This window comes from Pelophylax lessonae (genome assembly GCF_965119305.1).
Source record: "Pelophylax lessonae genome assembly, chromosome: 10".
Taxonomy (NCBI): Eukaryota; Metazoa; Chordata; class Amphibia; order Anura; family Ranidae; genus Pelophylax; species Pelophylax lessonae.
In genome coordinates, this window is record NC_138777.1 from 84,764,852 (window position 1) to 84,783,942 (window position 19,091).

Below are 19,091 nucleotides of genomic sequence, written 5' to 3' on the forward strand. Positions count from 1 at the left end.
ATAGTTCAAGTTACCATCCTATTTGATATAAATTGTTTGCTACCTGTTTGTAATCTGTCTCCCTTGCTCATGATCGACCCTCCAGTTTGATATTATTGTGGTCACATTGATTTTTCTATTTCACATCGTAAGTGAAATTTATATTTCTATGTTGTTGGAAAATATGGAAGAAGAGTGTAAAAAAAATAGAGGCGTTTGGATAAAAAAAAAAAAAAAACTCTTAGCGATATGGAATCTTTAGATATCAGATGGAAATGCCCTAAAACAATAAAAATGTAATTTTGGTGAATGGTCATCTTGTTGAATGGATACTTTGCTTAGTAGGGTCACAAGGGGGTCATAGTTAAAGGCCATTTCCATCAAAAATTTAGGTTTTCATTTTGTATAGTGAACTTGTTGTAGATATGGAATGCCAGAGGTGGTTTCAACTGATAGACATCCATCCTGCTGTTTGCCTTTCATTGTAATCTTGGAAACTCTCTTCTGAAATCATCTTATTGGGAAACCTCTACTGATGTTGGCAGTAAACAAAAGATTTGCCTACATTATTTTGCTGAAATTATTATACAGTTGTTGATCATTTGTTATTGTTTACTAAGTCAGATTGGTTACTAGTCAGTGTAAGGAACACTAAATGATATCCTTACATTTTTCTTGTTATCCATAAGCAGTATAATGGATTTGAGACGGGTCTCCGAGTTACTGCCACTAGTTATCTCCCCATAAATAACATGTGAGCTACTTTCAATTCCCTGCAACAAAAAAGAAACACAGTTATTATTGACCATCTGTTCAGTAACAACAAATATGATTTCTCTTGATGATGTATGAACATTGAATCATGGCAAAAAACTAAATTAAAATGTATCTTTTATTGACCCCAAATTATTTTCACTATGGTAAATATGAAACAAATGGGAATAAATATTTCAGATTTATGATTTAGCCCTCGTTCACATTGTAGCAATTTGTCATGCGATTTGAAAGGTCAAATCGCGTGACAAGTTGCAGCCTATTGCCGACAATGGCACCGTTTCAATCAGTGTGACGCACAACTTTGCGGCGCCGCACTGATTTACAAAAGTAGTTCCTGCACTATTTTTACTGACTTCAATAGACATCTGTGCATGAAGCCGCACAGATGTCTTTCAAGCCCCGGCTTTGAAATTGTGCAATTTCAGATGAAGTTACACAATTTCAAAGCCGTGTTCAGTGTGAACGAGGGCTTACTTAGAGCATAGGGAGCTCTAGATTTCTCTTGTTACATACAGTATTTACTATTTTTATCTTCCTATAAAATTGTTTATAGGGCTGAATAGCTGAAGCTCAACTTCATTATCAAAGACACAACTGAATGAGTCAAATGGTGAATGATCCACCTCCTTCTCTATATGCTTATTCAAAATTTATGGTGTGCCAGAAATATAGTGTGCACTTACCTTCCTGTTTGACATGACAACAAAGCTCTGAGTTCCTAAGAATGTGGTGTCAGTCTTGCCTACTTTTTTTATGATGGATTGCAATGAACACAGACTGATTTGCATCCTCCCCCCATTCCTTACCTTCATAACCCCTGCTTGTGCACAGGCAGAGAGCACGGCAAGTTATCAGATCATTTCTGGCAAACCCAAGAGGTTTTGTTTTTTTGCAATTGTCAAATAGATATAGTAAAATACATTCAATTGTATATTTAGGGTGAAGTTACTAAAGGCAAATAGACTATGCACTGACCCTGCAGGCTGATCCTTTACCTGCCTGCTTGTTCCTTCTCCTGTTAACCCCTCTCCCTGTCCTTGCTTGCTCCCTGCTCCTTCTGCCTGATCTTCTGTATATGACTAAGGCTCTGACACCAACTACGCTTCTCATGCTATCTGTATATATTTGGATTGGGCAGTTGTTCATTGTCTTTTCACTCACTTATTAGGTTATCTGATTTAATTTATGCAGTTCTGGTATATTGGAGGTGCAGTTATATTTTTATTATCCACTTATTCTTAATAACTTGCATTATTTTCCATTATACTTGTGCCTGGTGTTCTCTGTGCAAGTCCACGCATTTCTGGTCACACCTGTTTCACAGGATACCAGCACTAAGTATCCCTGACAGGCTGTTCCACCTGCTCCTTTGTCCTCTACATTTCACTTTGTCAAGAGCTTAAAGTGCTTGTAACCTTTAAAAAATAGGGATGGAGGGGGAGAGAGGAGAGCTGCAGAGTCATGTAAACTGACCACAGTAATCAGGGCTCAGCAGCCATGATTGTCGTGGTCAGTATACCAAGGGGGACACAGGAACTGGCAGGATCAGCCAGGTTTTTTACAGCTTAGAGAGGGCAGATTAGACAGCACAAGCACTGTGCTGTTTATTTTCTGCTAAAAGGGAACAGTTTATCTAAGGGAACTACTTTAATCATCGATTGAGGATAGCTCATGATAAAGCACTTGACAGGGTGAAATGCATTAAAGAGGCAGAGGAGAAGGTACAAAAAAGTATTTAATTTAAAAATTGCAACTGTTCATAGTACACTGGGGTTGATTTACTAAAACTGCAAACTCTGGTGTAGCACTGAATATAAACCAATCAGCTTCTAATTTCAGCATGTACAATTAAGCATTGACTAAAAACCTGGAATCTGATTGGTTTCTGTGCAGAGCTGCGCTGGATTTTGCACTCGCCAGTTTTAGTATATCAACCCCACAGTGTTTTAGCATACTAAGGATCCATACACACTGTGCATAAAAATGCAGCTTATACAGGCTTTTGCCATTTTTTTTTCTTCAGCCTCTAAAAGCCTATTTGTTCATGCACATTAAGGCTTCTACAGGCACGTTTGCTGAGGAGCATTTTCAGACAGAAGATAAAAAAACCCATCAAAATCGTGTTTTTAAGAGGAGCTTATGCTTGACGTGCATAAACGCTCATAAACGTGCATAAACTATGCTTTTAAGAGCCTTCTGTGTTTCTGAGTGTACATAGATTATAGTGAAAAATGAGCAGAGTGGAATGTTTTGGGGAAAAAAAACCCTTAAAAAAGCATCTGCCCATAAACTCTTAGACTTTTGTGAAATTTGAGGCACTATGAGCATTTTTATGCTGCTTTTTATGCCCTTTTTTTCAGCTGCTTAATGTCCATGAACCCAAAATGTCTTACAGTTAGGGCTTACATTGACATATCTATTGCATGTGTAAAAATACCTAATAAGTTTAGAAGCCAAATTGTCTCATAACTGCAATTGCTGCCAAGTGTTTCAGACAGCTTTATCGTTTCTTAGTCTTCTTTCTTATCAATCAATTCACCAAAGAGCATTAAAAATGTCACTTGCCTTGGACAGCACATAGTAGCAGTCACCATGGAAGGTATATAACTTCCCGTCAAAGGTGGTGATATGGGCTCCTCCTTCGATTGAACAAGGTCCAGGACAAGCATGGTCTGTGCAGTTCCATATTCCTGATATACAGCGGCTGTAACAGAAATACTTGAGTTGTCATGACATGTAGAGATAAGTCATTCTAGAATGAGTAGAGATCAGCTTGTGTACATCATTGACAAAAGGCCCTTTCACATGGGGCAGGTTTTGTTCCGATCAGCAGGGGATCAAATTATAGGCAGACAGGTTAGAGGCTAGGTTCACACTAGCCTGCATGGAAAACTGCAGTGTTTTACCATGTGGGCTAGTTAAAGATCTGGCTTCCGACAGGGAGCAGTGTGATACACGATTCATAGCATCATACTGCTTACTTTTTTTTTTTTCTCAACTTTTTTCTTGGGGTGTCACTTAGTGACACTTCATTCTTCTTCTTCGTCTTGCATTGTGCTGCACCATCCAGTGCTCATTTTTTGCTGCATGCTGCATTTTACCGCACATCACACAAGCATTGTGGTGTGAATGGGGCACATAGAAATTAAATTGTGTTTTATGTGCCCCAGAAGTGACCTTTTTTTTTTTCAAAGCAGAAAAACGCAGGTTACCTCACACAGAATGAACAGGCACTTACTAACAAATCTGCTCTAATTATATTTATTGAGAAACTCTTACCACTCATTACAGTCATTTTGTATACGTTCTCCTGGGAGATACAGAGATTCTTGATATTTACAATTGCATTCACTAACTGGGACACAGCCCTGTTCTGTGTAGTCATCCTGTACAGTGCCTAGAGATAAAAAAAAAAAAACAGTAATTTTACATAGAATAAAGCAGAGGTAGGGTACTACTACCCAATAAGATTCAAACATTTTTTCAGAGCTACCTGGGTGCGGAAAGTTAGTCGCACAGCCGCAATGGCAATCATGACCAAAGATGTCCCGCAACTCCTTGCTTGCTCTTTAAAATCTTCAAAATTCATTGATTCTCCATAAAAGACACGGAAACCGTATCTTTTATGGAGAATAAATACATTTTGAAGACTTTAAAGAGCAAGCAAGGAATTGTGGACTATCTTTCCTTAATAATTTTACATAGCCCTCTATAAAAAATACTGCCAAAAATATGATGCTAATAAAAATATTCATCCAACATCTAAATCATTGTAGTCGTTATTTAGAAAATACAGTGTATGAAAGTAACACTGAAAAAGCACTTTTAGGTTTAACCAATCTTTTTTTTGTATAATAATTCTTCATTGTCCATGTAACTGCAGGCGTGGCAGGGGTCTATTTTGCCTATTTTCTTTGTGTAAAATGGAATTGTTTTTTTTATGATATCAGAAAATTTTGAGGTATGATTTTACTTTAGCCAACAGTAAAAATAACTGTAGGATTATAAAAAATGCAGTTGGGTAGAATGGGAATTATTTCAAACACTGGCTTTCCATGAGCCTTGCGATTGTTGTTTATAAAATTGTTCTCATTTAAAAAAAAACAATCTTTTCATATAAAAAGTGAGTTCAAATTTTAACTAAACAACTTAAATGGTGCTTCCCTCCTCTTTGCAGTCAAATAACCCCCTAGCTGCTGCCTTAAATTATCTCCAACACACATATTTGCCCAATGCTGCATGGGAGCAGAACTGGGAGGGAAATTCAAACGTTGCACAAAACACAAACACATAACACATATATATATATATATATATGTATATATATATATATATACCTATACACATATATATATATATATATATATATATATATATATATATACACACACACACACACATATATATATATATATATATATATATATATAATATATAACGCATGAATTATATATATGTGTATATGTATATATATATATATATACACACACACACACATATATATATATATATATATATATATATATATATATATATATATATATATATATATATATATATATATATAATATATAACGCATGAATTATAATCTAATCAATAATATAATTTTATTATATCTATTATATATTATATAATAAAATTATATTATTTATTAGATTATAATTCATGCGTTTGTGTTTCAAATTGATCACATCTGGGATGTCTACTAGAGTCTTGTTTTGGTCAGGTTTAAGTCAGTAATTACTAAGAATTGTAGGCCTATAATACATAACGCCAAATTTCCATGAAAAAAAATTGTACCGCTTTTGGTACATAATTCCTAACATAATCATACCTCCAGGGAGGTTAATTGCTTTCCCTTTATTTAAACATGAAACCAAAATCCTGTAAGTAATGATAAAAACTGTGAACAGACTCAAAAAACCCAACACATTACACAGTATTATTTGGTTGGTATATTAGCCTTGTGTGACTCACCCTCGGGACAGAAGCAGTCGTCCATGTAGTGCTCCAAACACACCTGGTTTGAGTCTAGGTTGGAGCAGGTATTCGTACAGGGGGAGGAACTCTCTTGATAAATCATATTATTAGGACATTGAATGGCTATAAAATAGATAAAAGTATCATCTTGTGATATTGTGCAGCTGAAAACAATTCAATATAAATACCCTGATAAAGTCTTGCGATATAAATTTTTTTTTTCTCTAAATGTATTAGCAGCCTGTTTATTGGGTATGAATCTCACAATTTTTAAATCTGGCAGGTTTTCTTACTATCATGGTCTTACTGCTAATAAATACTGTATTGGAAGTTGGGATGAGCCTCTTTTCACCTCATTATGGAAATAAGCTGGATTGCTGGGACAGGGGGTTTTGTTGCCACCATGCAAGGTACCCTCTCTTTTCTGAAGGCATGGGGCCTAGCATGGTTTGGAGGAGAGGGGAATGCATGCTTTCTGCCCCCCCCCCCCCCCCCACACACACACACACACACACACACTGCGTGCCTGGGACCCCACTCTGTTTTTATTTTTGGTTGTTTTTTTTTTGCTTGTTTTATTTAAATAAATACATTTGAAAATGGTATGGGATTTCCCCTGTAGTTCATTCCAGGCCTTTGGCCAAGAAAGGGATGGTAGTGATCATGGGGCCCCCCTTCCTGAACCTCATTCCCACATCTGATGCCACAAAAGTGTGCAAGGGTTCACAGGTGGGAGTTTATAAAATCTGAAAACCCCTTTATGATAAGAGGGCTCCCAGATATTTTTCCTCCCCCCCTATGGGAGTGATTATGGAGTAAAGTACCCCTTCAAATGCAGAGTTAAAATTAAATGAGAATATCCACACCTTAGACAACGTTATTTAATGAAGAACCCCCCCATCCTCCGAGAGAAAAGCAAACAATGTCTCTCAATATATATCTAAGTTCAGTTATGTCATCCAATTATGTAAATCTCTGGCATTCACAAATTACCTGCCCCCCGATGTTGTTGTCACAACACCAGACCTTGTCATCCTAAAGTACTATCATTTCAAAATGACAGATTCTGTTTATAAACAAATAGGCCAGGGATGCTGATATTTGGTCAATTGCATCACCCAGTTTCTCTATCTGATTTGTTTCCAAACAGAAGCAAGCTGGGGATCCGTTATTTAGTGGCGGTAGTACTACCACTGATAAATAACAGATCCCCAGGAGTTTTTTTGTTAACAAGCAGCAGCCAAGGGTTCATGATGGCAAATTTGCTAAATTTGGCCAGTTTAATTAGTGGTTCACCAAACTTAACTGAGTGGGTTCCTGAAGCTCATTCATATATATATATATATATATATATATATATATATATATATATATATATATATATATATATAGATATATATATAGATATATATATACAGTGGGTACGGAAAGTATTCAGACCCCCTTAAATTGTTAACTCTTTGTTATATTGCAGCCATTTGCTAAAATCATTTAAGTTCATTCTTCTTCCTCATGAATGTACACATAGCACCCCATACTGACAGAAAAACACAGAATTGTTGACATTGTTGCGGATTTATTAACCGCTTGCCGCCCGCCCGCCGTCATATGACGGCGGAGCGGTGCGACCATTATCCTGGGCCGCCGTCATATGACGGCGGCACTTTAAGCAGGGCAGGCGCGCGATCGCGTGCGCGCCACCCTGCACTGCCGGTGTTGGGGTGTCCCCGGGACACCCCCCGTCACCGGCAGGGGGGAAACAGCCAATGGGCGTGGCTGTTTCCCACGTGAATCGGCTGTGTTCCAATGACACAGCCGATCACAATGAAGGCGCCCACAAGATGACCGCGCATGCGCGATCGGGAGCGCGCAGCGCGGTCATGTCGGTGGCACTGTGTTCCGTAGGAACACAGCTGTCACCGGCGGTAGTAAACAGTCACTGACAGTGACTGTTTACTATGTGATCGGCTGTGAAAGGATTCACAGCCGATCACAAAATGTAAACAAAGAGCAGTAACTCAGTGTTACTAGCTCTTCTCCCCTCATACAGTTTCCAGTATGAGGGGAGCAGAGCTAGAAATAGTGAGTTACTGCTCTGTACACATGTCACAAAGAAAAAATCACACTAATAAAGGTCCCCACACACAGTCCTCAGCCCCCCCCCAATGTCACCTGTCACCCAACAGTCACCTCATCAGTGCCCACATGTGGACATAGCCTAAAGTTCACCGGTCACCAGAGACTGCCATCAGTACCGCCGTGCACCATCGCCCGTCACCTGTCACCCCATCAATCACCGTCACCTGTCACCCCATCAGTCATCGTCACTTGACACCCCATCAGTGATCGTCACTTGTCACCCCATCAATCATCGTCACATGTCACCCCGTCAGTGATTGTCATCTGTCACCCCATCAATCATCGTCACCTGTCACCCCATCAATCATCGTCACCTGTCACCTCATCAATCATCATCACCTGTCACCTTATCAATCATCGTCACCTGTCACCCCATCAGTCATCGTCACCTGTCACCCCATCAGTCATTGTCACCTGTCACCCCATCAGTCATCGTCACCTGTCACCCCATCAGTCATCGTCACCTGTCACCCCGTCAGTCATCGTCACCTGTTTGCCATATACATGCAATCACTTACTGACCGCCTAACGACTATATGCGTCAGCCATTAAAAGCTAAATACTGGGGTTATGGCAGCAGATAGCCCCCATAACCCCCGGTATTTTTTGAAACAGCGGGTGGTCGGCTTTCAGATAAGGGTGGTCCCAGTGGCGGATTTGCCGCGGAATTACCCTTACGGTGCAGGGGAAGAGGTGCCCCCCCCCCCTCCTGCCACGTCCCAGACATTTTCCCAGCTTACCGGACCCGCCGGCAGCGGGGAAAACTATCCGGTCCCGGATCCTCAGAGACAGGAAGTCGAGTGAGGGCAAAATGGCCCTCATTCAACTCTATGGTCTTGGAGGACCGGAGCTACGTCAAAAGACGTTGCCTAGCAACCGGTTTAAAGGGCCGCTTTTTTTTTTGCTTTTTTTTTTTTCCTCTTTCAACAATTTTTTTTTTTTTTCTTTTTTAGTGTAGTTGTGAGGTCTTTTTGACCCCAGATCTCACAATAAAGAGGACCTGTCATGCCTATTTCTATTACAAGGGATGTTTACATTCCTTGTAATAGGAATAAAAATGATCAAAACATTTTTTTTTTTAAACTGTGTAAAAATAAAAAAATAATAAATAAAATAAATAGGAAAAAAAAAAAACCAAAAAAAAAATTAAAGCGCCCTGTCCCCGTTAGCTCGCGCGCAGAAGCAAACGCATACGCAAGTCCCGCCTACATATGTAAACGGTGTTCAAACCATACATGTGAGGTATCGCCGCGATCGTTAGAGCGAGTGCAATAATTTGAGCCCTAGACCTCCTCTGTAACTCTAAGCTAGTAACCTGCAGAAATTTTTAAAATGTTGCCTATGGGGATTTTTAAGTACCAATGTTTGGCACCATTCTGTGAGCATGCGCAATTTTGAAGCATGACATGTTGGGTATCTAATTACTCGGCGTAACATTATCTTTCACATTATGGAAAAAAATTGGGCTAAATTTACTGTTTTCTTATTTTTTAGTTCAAAAAAGTGAATTTTTTTCAAAAAAATCGCATTTGGAAGACTGCTGCACAAATATGGTGTGATAAAAAATATTGCAACGATCTCCATTTTATTCTCTAGGGTCTCTGCTAAAAAAAATATATAATGTTTGGGGGTTCAAAGTAGTTTTCTAGCAAAAAAAATGATTTTAGCTTGTAAAAAATGACATATTCAAAAGACTCATTATGCCTCAAAAATTATACGTTGGGCTGTTTGCTTTCCAAAATGGGGTCATTTTATGGGGGTTTCCATTGTCCTGGTGCTCCAGGGCCTTCAAACGTGCGATAGGTTGTCAGGAAATGATATGTGTAATTTGTGCTCCTAGAATGCCGGACGCTGCTACTTGGATGTTAGGCCTCTGTATGTGGCCAGGCTGTGAAAAAGTCTCACACATGTGGTATCGCCATACTCAGGAGGAGTAGTAGAATGTGTTTTGGGGTGTAGTTGCAAGTATACATGTGCTGAGTGAGAGAAATAACCTGTTAATACGGCAATTTGTAAAAAAATAAAAAAAAATAAATCATTTTGCAAAGCATTGTGGGAAAAAATTACAACTTCAAAAAACTCATCATGCCCCTTATTAAATACATTGGAATGTCTACTTTCCAAAAAGGGGTCATTTGGGGGGTATTTGTACTTTCCTGACCTTGTAGTGTCTCAAGAAATGAGATAGGCCTTCAGTACATCAGGTGTGATCAAGTGTGATCAATTTTCAATGATTCGCACCATAGCTTGTGGACTCTATAACTTTCACAAAGACCAAATAATATACACTTATTTGGGTTTTTTTACCAAAGATAAGTAGCAGTATAAATTTTGGCCAAAATTTGTGAAGAAAAATTACTAATTTGCAAAATTTTATGACAGAAACAAAGAAAAATGCGTTTTTTCACGATATTTTCAGTCTTTTTGTATTTATAGCACAAAAAATAAAAAACCCAGTATTGATCAAATACCATCAAAAGAAAGCTCTATTTGTGTGAAAAAAAGGACACAATTTTTGTATGGGTGTTGCATGACTGAGTAATTCTCAGTCAAAGTGTGAGAGCGCTGAAAGCTGAAAATCGGTCTGGGCAGGAAGGGGGTGAAAGTGCACTGTAGGCAAGTGGTTAAAAAAGAAAAACTGAAATATCACATGGTCCTACGTATTCAGACCCTTTGCTGTGACACTCATATATTTAACTCAGGTGCTTTCCATTTCTTCTGATCATCCTTGAGATGGTTCTACACCTTCATTTGTGTCCAGCTGTGTTTGATTATACTGATTGGACTTGATTAGGAAAGCCACACACCTGTCTATATAAGACCTTCCAGATCACAATGCATGTCAGAGCAAATGAGAATCATGAGGTCAAAGGAACTGCCTGAAGAGCTCAGAGACAGAATTGTGGCAAGGTACAGATCTGGCCAAGGTTACAAAAAGATTTCAGCTGCACTTAAGGTTCCTAAGAGCACAGTGGCCTCCATAATCCTCAAATGGAAGACGTTTGGGATGACCAGAACCCTTCCTAGAGCTGGCCGTCCGGCCAAACTGAGCTATCGGGGGAGAAGAGCCTTGGTGAGAGAGGTAAAGAAGAACCCAAAGATCACTGTGGTTGAGCTCCAGAGATGCAGTCAGGAGATGGGAGAAAGTTGTAGAAAGTCAACCATCACTGCAGCCCTCCACCAGTCGGGGCTTTATGGCAGAGTGGCCCGACGGAAGCCTCTCCTCAGTGTAAGACACATGAAAGCCCGCATGGAGTTTGCTAAAAAACACCTGAAGGACTCCAAGATGGTGAGAAATAAGATTCTCTGGTCTGATGAGACCAAAATAGAACTTTTTGGCCTTAATTCTAAGCGGTATGTGTGGAGAAAACCAGGCACTGCTCATCACCTGTCCAATACAGTCCCAACAGTGAAGCATGGTGGTGGCAGCATCATGCTGTGGGGTGTTTTTCAGCTGCAGGGACAGGACGACTGGTTGCAATCGAGGGTAAGATGAATGCGGCCAAGTACAGGGATATCCTGGACAAAAACCTTCTCCAGAGTGCTCTGGACCTCAGACTGGGCCGAAGGTTTACCTTCCAACAAGACAATGACCCTAAGCACACAGCTAAAATAACGAAGGAGTGGCTTCACAACAACTCCGTGACTGTTCTTGAATGGCCCAGCCAGAGCCCTGACTTAAACCCAATTGAGCATCTCTGGAGAGACCTAAAAATGGCTGTGCACCAACGTTTACCATCCAACCTGACAGAACTGGAGAGGATCTGCAAGGAGGAATGGCAGAGGATCCCCAAATCCAGGTGTGAAAGACTTGTTGCATTTTTCCCCAAAAGACTCCTGGCTGTATTAGATCAAAAGGGGGCTTCTACTAAATACTGACCAAAGGGTCTGAATACTTAGGACAATTTGATATTTCAGTTTTTCTTTTTTAATAAATCTGCAACAATGTCAACAATTTTGTGTTTTTCTGTCAGTATGGAGTGCTATGTGTACATTCATGAGGAAGAAGAATGAACCTAAATGATTTCAGCAATAGCTGCAATATAACAAAGAGTGAAAAATTTAAGGGGGTCTGAATACTTTCCGTACCCACTGTATATATATATATATATATATATATATATATATATATATATATATATATATATATATAACCCCCCCACCCCCGTGTGTAGATATTCCTCACCACCTAGGGGTCCTTATTTATTAAAGGATGAAGCTATGTTGAGTAAAGTGAAAGGAACCTGTATTTAGTTACTTGGAGGGAAATCTTAAAAACAAGCTTCTTCTTGATTTCTGATTTTCTGTGTGATTCCATGCTCGTTTCATTTCATATTGATGATCAGTTTAATAAGCTAAGTAACTCTTTATACACTTTACAAAGTGTGATATTAGAACCTCTGTCATATTTTTTTATGAGAGGCTCAGGATGGTATGTTATCAAAGTCACAAAATTAGGTCAGTCAATTCTGTGGAGCTCACTAGGTTGGATAACGCTGCTTTTATGAAACAGGGTGCCCCTAACTGGGGGACCTTGTGTGAAGACCAATAGTCAGCAAGTCCAAGTACTTTTTAATGAATTCATATTGTGATCAAGTAGAAAAGCAAATGTGTCTTGTTCCTGAGCTCTAGGACTTCTCCTTCATCTGGGTTAACTAATGTAAAATATCATAAAATTAATTTGAGGTAACACAGTTCTTAATGCCTAAAAATGTGTCCAAATCACTATGCCTTATTATTATAAGGCAGTATGAATTGAAATCACAATTCTTTTCAATTTTACTTTCTATAGAGAGCAGAAACCTGGCAGTCTGGCACCCCTCTAAAGTGTTTTGTTTTGTTTTGTTCATTGAGGATCTTTGAGAATGAATTACTTCACAGTACCTGCAACTAGAGAGGCCAGTGGGGGCCTGTTTTAAAGCTCCTTTACTGTCTGCTAAGAATATGAAAGTAATTTGCTGTGCATAGACTGCGAACATGCTCTTTTGTGCACGTTAAGGACAAGTAAGTCAGGAAAAGCATACTTACCACAGAAGCTGTCAGTTCTCCAGTTTCCTGGGTGACCTCCAGCATGGGAACACTGCCTGGAGAATGCACTGATAGTGCTACACAGGCAGATTGCATCTGGGGATTGGCCGCAGGAGCACATGTCCAGCATACAGGCATTAATATAAGCTTCCACATTGAGAAAATCTTTACAGTCATCAAATGCAGCATCTCTGAGGTGGTTTTCACACACTGAGCGCTAAGGAAAAATGCAGCATTAAAATAAAAATAATTAACATATCAACAAATTCAAATTCTATATGTACTTCTTTCAGAGTTCAAAAGTATTAACTGAAACACAATTGGTTAAACACCTTTTCATGATGCTTGCTATCCCTTCTCAAAATATATTTGAGAATATGTATTCATTAGAGTGATGATGGTAAAGAGATACATGGAAATCAATTGTGTACATTTACTTTTGAGAGGAACACTTATATTTCTGTCCTCTCTTATGGATTATATTATCTATTGAAATTTGGCAGCAAGATAATCATTGAAAATATCTGTTCTGATGTTTTCATACAAGTTATGTGATGGTGATGTAAGCTGGGCTTTAAACAAAGGAACTGTGAAAGTGAGACATTTTAATGGTGAAAAAAAAAAAGATGCCAGCATTTGAGAAACAAAATTCCCTTTGTTTACATTTAACTCTTAGGCTCCGTTCACATGTCAGCGTATGGATCGCGGGCAGAACTGCCGCGGTTCCGCCCGCGATCCGGAGATTATTGCAAATCGCGGGACGCCTGTGCGTTGCCCGTTGATTTGCAATAGCCCCCCAAACGCTGAGCGATGTTGCCGTGATTTCCGCCTGCCGAATCGCAGTAACATCGCGCAAAAAAAAAAGTACAAGAGCTTCTTTGGAGCGTATTGCATCCTGCGATTTTTTTTGCGCGATGTTACCGCGATTCGGCAGGCGGAAATCGCGGCAACATCGCTCAGCGTTTGGGGGGCTATTGCAAATCAACGGGCAACGCACAGGCGTCCCGCGATTTGCAATAATCTCTGGATCGCGGGCGGAACCGCGGCGGTTCTGCCCGCGATCCATACGCTGACATGTGAACGGAGCCTTACTCTGTTTTATTTGGTTTTGGATAGTGAGAGCAAAGGCTCCTGTGATGGAAAACCATCCCTCTACACATATATCAGTAGACTTTTTAGTAATTTACTAATCAAATCCCAGAGATGTTGCCTGGTGATATGATACTGCTACTCACATATTGAGAACAACTGGATATATCTGTTATTGCCTTAGTCTCATCTAGGTCAGTACATGTTTCTTTAGGATCATGGATGTTTTGTAGATTTCCAAATTGTATAGGACTAAGTTTCTTGCCTGTGGTTCAAAAAATAAATAAAGATTAGTCATTCCAACATTAAAACCCAACTCTGTGATTACTCCCCCTGCCCTCCTAGATACTCTTTCATGTATTTTAATGCTTTTTTTTTTTTTATTATATATATATATATATATATATATATATAATTATGTAATTAAAGTGGAACTTTAGGCAGACAATTAAGTACTGCTAGATCACTTCAGGCTGGCCCCTTTTGCAGGTATAGGTATATAAACATTGAAAATAAGTGCCTATGCAGTTTAAAATTCAGGATAACACTGTCTCACCCTGCTCTGCACATGCTCACTTGCTCTACATATTTAGGCATTTTTAGTCACTGCCTAGTTTGTAGAGGCTGATCTGCTGCCTTAAAGCTGCTTCTGTTTGAACTGCAACTGCCATGGAGCTGCTGCACATGTGATCAGTTATGACACCAGCTATTTGATGGTTTGACAGTTTGGTTGAGGACACAAGCAAATGTGGCAATTTACATTTCCAGCATTCTAGGAATGTACTTGTTTTTTGAAACCGGTAAATCAATTTGTTTAGTTCTGCTTTGAGATTTACTGCTGAGGCTGTGGGCTAATTTTTGTAGAGTAATTATTAATGTTGAATGTATGTTCCTTTCTAAAGAACATTATTGTTTATCAAGTTGTTATGGGTAAAGTTTCACTTTAAGATTTCTTCAAGCTGATCTTCTGTCATGCAGGGTCCTCTTTGTTTTTTTCACCTATGATAAGTGGTCCTCTATGATGCAAAGTGTGGTACTGATATTATGAAGTATCATTACTTTGTGAGTGCAAGGTGCCACAGTCTTGCCTCCTCAGAGAACAGATCTATGATGTTCTGCTCTCACGGTAAGTTCCCAGTCTTCTAGATTGTAAATGTCCCCCAAAGGCAAATCTTGTAATATCCCCAGAATTGAGTGGATTACAAATTCTGTGTATTGATTTATTCTGTTGCCTTATGAGTTTAGGCGTAATCTCCTTTACCGTGTTGTGATGATGAGGAGTTATGTATAAATCTCCATCAGTAATTGTAATATTAATGTAATATATATATATATATATATATATATATATATATATATATATATATATATATATATATGAGATATTGAGTTGTGATTTTACATTTAGTTCATATATGATTATCAATTATATGAAGTTGGGTGGCTTCCAGCTACAGGCAATAGTGACTTGATTAACAAGTCCATTTAAAATACATGCCTGGGCTACCTGGGAGGGGGTCTGCTATTTACACTGATAAACAAACTGTAGTACAACCCTGTAATTATGTTCCTTTTCCCCAGACATTACGGGGCCAGAAAATAATTGATAATCTTCCATGACAGGTCATTCCTTTATCTCGCCCTCTACTTCAAAGACTGTCCCTTAACCCCCCTGGCAGTAATCCCGAGCGTGACTCGGGGTGGATTTTTTAGTGCAGGATCGGTATCCCCGAGTCACGCTCGGGGTAGATGTGCAGAGAGCGCAGCGGTGTCTCTTACCTTCTCCTGGCGATCCAGCAATGATCTCTCATTGCTGTGACCGCCAGCCGAGAGTCCCGCCACTCCTCCATCCTCCGTCGGTGTGATGACTTCCTAGTTCCGTTCCCTGCAGCAGCAATGCTGCATGGGAGCGGAACTAGGGAGGGAAATTAAAAAAAAAAAAAACGTTGCACAAAACACAAACACATTTTATATATATATATATATATATATATATATATATATATATATATGTATATATATATATATATATATATATATATATATATATATATATATATATATATATATGTATATATGTATATATATATATATATATGCGCACACACACACACATACATATATATATATATATATATATATATATATATATATATATATATAAAATTATATTATTGATTCAATTATAATTCATGCGTTATATTATATATACATATATATATATATATATATATATATATATATATATACACACACACACACATATATATATATATATATATATATATATATAATGCATGAATTATAATCTAATCAATAATATAATTTTATTATATATTAAATAATAAAATTATATTATTGATTCGATTATAATTCATGCGTTTGTGTTTCAAATTTATCACATCTGGGATGTCTACTAGACTCTTGTTTTGGTCAGGTTTAAGTCAGTAATTACTAAGAATTGTAGGCCTATAATACATAACGCCAAATTTCCATGAAAAAAATTGTACCGTTTTTGGTATGTAATTCCTGACATAATCATACCGCCAGGGAGGTTAAGATATGCAATGAAGATTGACTATCGGTTGAAGGGTTGGACAACAGGCCCAGGAGAGGAACAGGTTCTCACTCCAACAGGGAGGAGGGCTTAGCAAGAGGGGGAAGTTGTCCTATCCTGAACGAGATACGCCCAGAGGAAGGAACAGGGCAAGATAGCTGAACCAATGAGAATAGCCCTATACAAGGCTATGGGATATGGGTCTATATTAACATAGGGGGAGATAGAGTGACTTCCTGTTTGGCATGGCAGAGCAAAAGGAAACACTAAGGGTAACTATGAAGAAGTAAGGTTTACATTGTTTGTCCTCTCTGTGTCAGTCGTAGTGTGTTTGTATATGAGTATATACTCTATACACTGTATTTCTTTAGTTAAACTAGGAATATTTTACATTTTGTAGTATGTACAATAGTTAGATTGTTCTAAATTAAGTTAGGCTTTCAAACTATATACCAATAAATAATTGCTGTTTTACAGCTTTCATTCATAGTCAAAGAATTCTCATTTTTAACCCAAATATTGTCTGAGGTAAATTAAATCTCATATCTTTCGGGTAACAATTCATATCTATTCTCTAACTGCTGGTTAACATATCAATAGATTGAGTAAACTTTGGTTTCAACCACATGTTAGAGCTGGTGCTGGAAATTTTGGTATATAATGGCAAGCCTATTCAATAACACAGTTTAAAGAGGATGTGGGATGGATTGACAAAGAACTTTTTCATTCTAAACTGTGTAGCTTTAACTCAGCTGTTTTGTATGTGTTTTACAAAATCAAAGGCTATGTATAGCCAAACCCTTATTGTAGCTTTGAAAAAAGTAGGCAAGGGTTACAACCCAGATGAAATATTTTTCTTTTTTTGTTGTCCGTGTACCATTGGAAAAAATTTCCTTTCACTTTCCCTGAGACACAATGGGAAGTTTATGAGAATATACCAACATGGGGCTAATTTCCTTCTTGTGATAGCTATATAAACTTTAATAAATTATCAATTTATTTTCCGATTAATTGATCTATAGTCCACAACCCATTTCATCGGTATGCCATACACGGAGAAGTGGATTTCAATCTATAGCAACATTATGATTTTAACCCTGTTTTCACCATGTAATCTCATAATTTGATCAATAAAAAATGATTGCATTCATGAACAAAGTATCTCAGTCCTATCAGTTGATGCAAAACGATTGATAATATTCCACCCTGGTTGATTGACTCAGTTTGATTATATACAATTAAAATTAGGTTTAAATTAATCTAAGGGAAACTTATGGCTATTCAAATGTTTGTAATTTAGATCATTTTGACTGAATCACACATTGATGGGATATAATAATTAAAGCTTGTGTGGCCCCAGGAACAGGTGTCCCCATTGGATGATTTCCCCTCATCGCTTGTTCTTAGGATAACTCCAAAATGTTGAATTCCTCTTCTCTTTCACACCTACTGCAATAAAAACTTGACAGAGACTAGCGATACACTTTAAGTGCAGATTTTGAATGCAAAGATCCGAGGGTGAAGACGCTCTTCCTAGCTCACAGCTTCTAGTCAATAATTAACTGCTAAAAGAAGAGTGGTGCAACTACTAAGGTCAGACAGGTTACTTTTGGTTAATGTACAGCTCTCCTCTTAGCATTTTGTCACTATGTGGAAGCACTGCAGAGCATGGAAGACTTGTATTTTATATAAACTTCAGAAAGTGCTACAACAAAACTACTATTCAGTTGACTGATTAATTTAGTTACAATAAGGTAAAAAATTACCAAGAATACACTGATTCTGTGTGCCTAGCTGGAAAAAATCAATATACTATTAACTGTGTTAAATACATTTTCAAAGTAATATTAGACTCTAAATTGATGCTGCAATAACTGCCATATTTCCAGATCACTCACCTTCCACAGAGAATTCACTTATGCCATTATAATCACCGCACAGTCCACACGTATGGTTATTGTAAATGGGATCCAGCTCCACCTGTACAGAAGAAGAAGAGTGTTAGTTATCGTTACATTCCAGCACTTTGAATAATAATAACCTAAAGCAACCATCCAAGAACCATCTGTACAATGGTCTGACTACTTGATTAAATCGAGGTTAAAAATTAAACTGTGGGTTACTGCCCTATATTTGTAACTATACTTCTAGATATAGAAAATGGCAAAGCATATTAATTCATAAGAAATGATGCCCAACACAAAATCATGTTTTATTTTTCTTGCAATTGAAACCTCAAGAAAACTGAGATCTGATGGCTTGCTGGGAGTTAGTGCCCAACCCTGCTCAGTGCTCTTAGTAAGCTTCTAAATCAGCAAGGCAGAAGATGTTATATAATGTAGTATATTATAATACAACAGTAAAGGTGAAAGATGAAAGGTATGTCCATGGAGATTTACATTTCTCCAAGTCATAATATAGTAATGTTGATGACATTTCATTACTTATCCACCGGGCTTCCTCAGTTTAAATAGGTGCCAGAAACATTCCCTAGCATTTATAGCCACAGGGTGACCAAATCAACTAAATTCAAATACTATG

The 19,091-nt window shown here is 38.1% G+C and overlaps 1 protein-coding gene across 1 annotated transcript in view; it reads right to left on the minus strand.

The window, feature by feature from the left end:
* LOC309565966 (mucin-5AC-like) overlaps positions 1 to 19,091 on the minus strand; it is a gene marked incomplete at its 3' end in the record, with an annotated part of 179,326 nt that overhangs the window by 149,649 nt on the left and 10,586 nt on the right. The window contains exons 4-10 of the mRNA XM_082270993.1: positions 18,449 to 18,530; positions 14,140 to 14,258; positions 12,905 to 13,121; positions 5,735 to 5,860; positions 4,036 to 4,153; positions 3,322 to 3,460; positions 648 to 752 (exon numbers count right to left, since the gene is read on the minus strand). Of these exons, the coding sequence (XP_082127119.1) occupies positions 648 to 752; positions 3,322 to 3,460; positions 4,036 to 4,153; positions 5,735 to 5,860; positions 12,905 to 13,121; positions 14,140 to 14,258; positions 18,449 to 18,530 (906 nt within the window). The remainder of the gene's footprint in view (positions 1 to 647; positions 753 to 3,321; positions 3,461 to 4,035; positions 4,154 to 5,734; positions 5,861 to 12,904; positions 13,122 to 14,139; positions 14,259 to 18,448; positions 18,531 to 19,091) is intronic.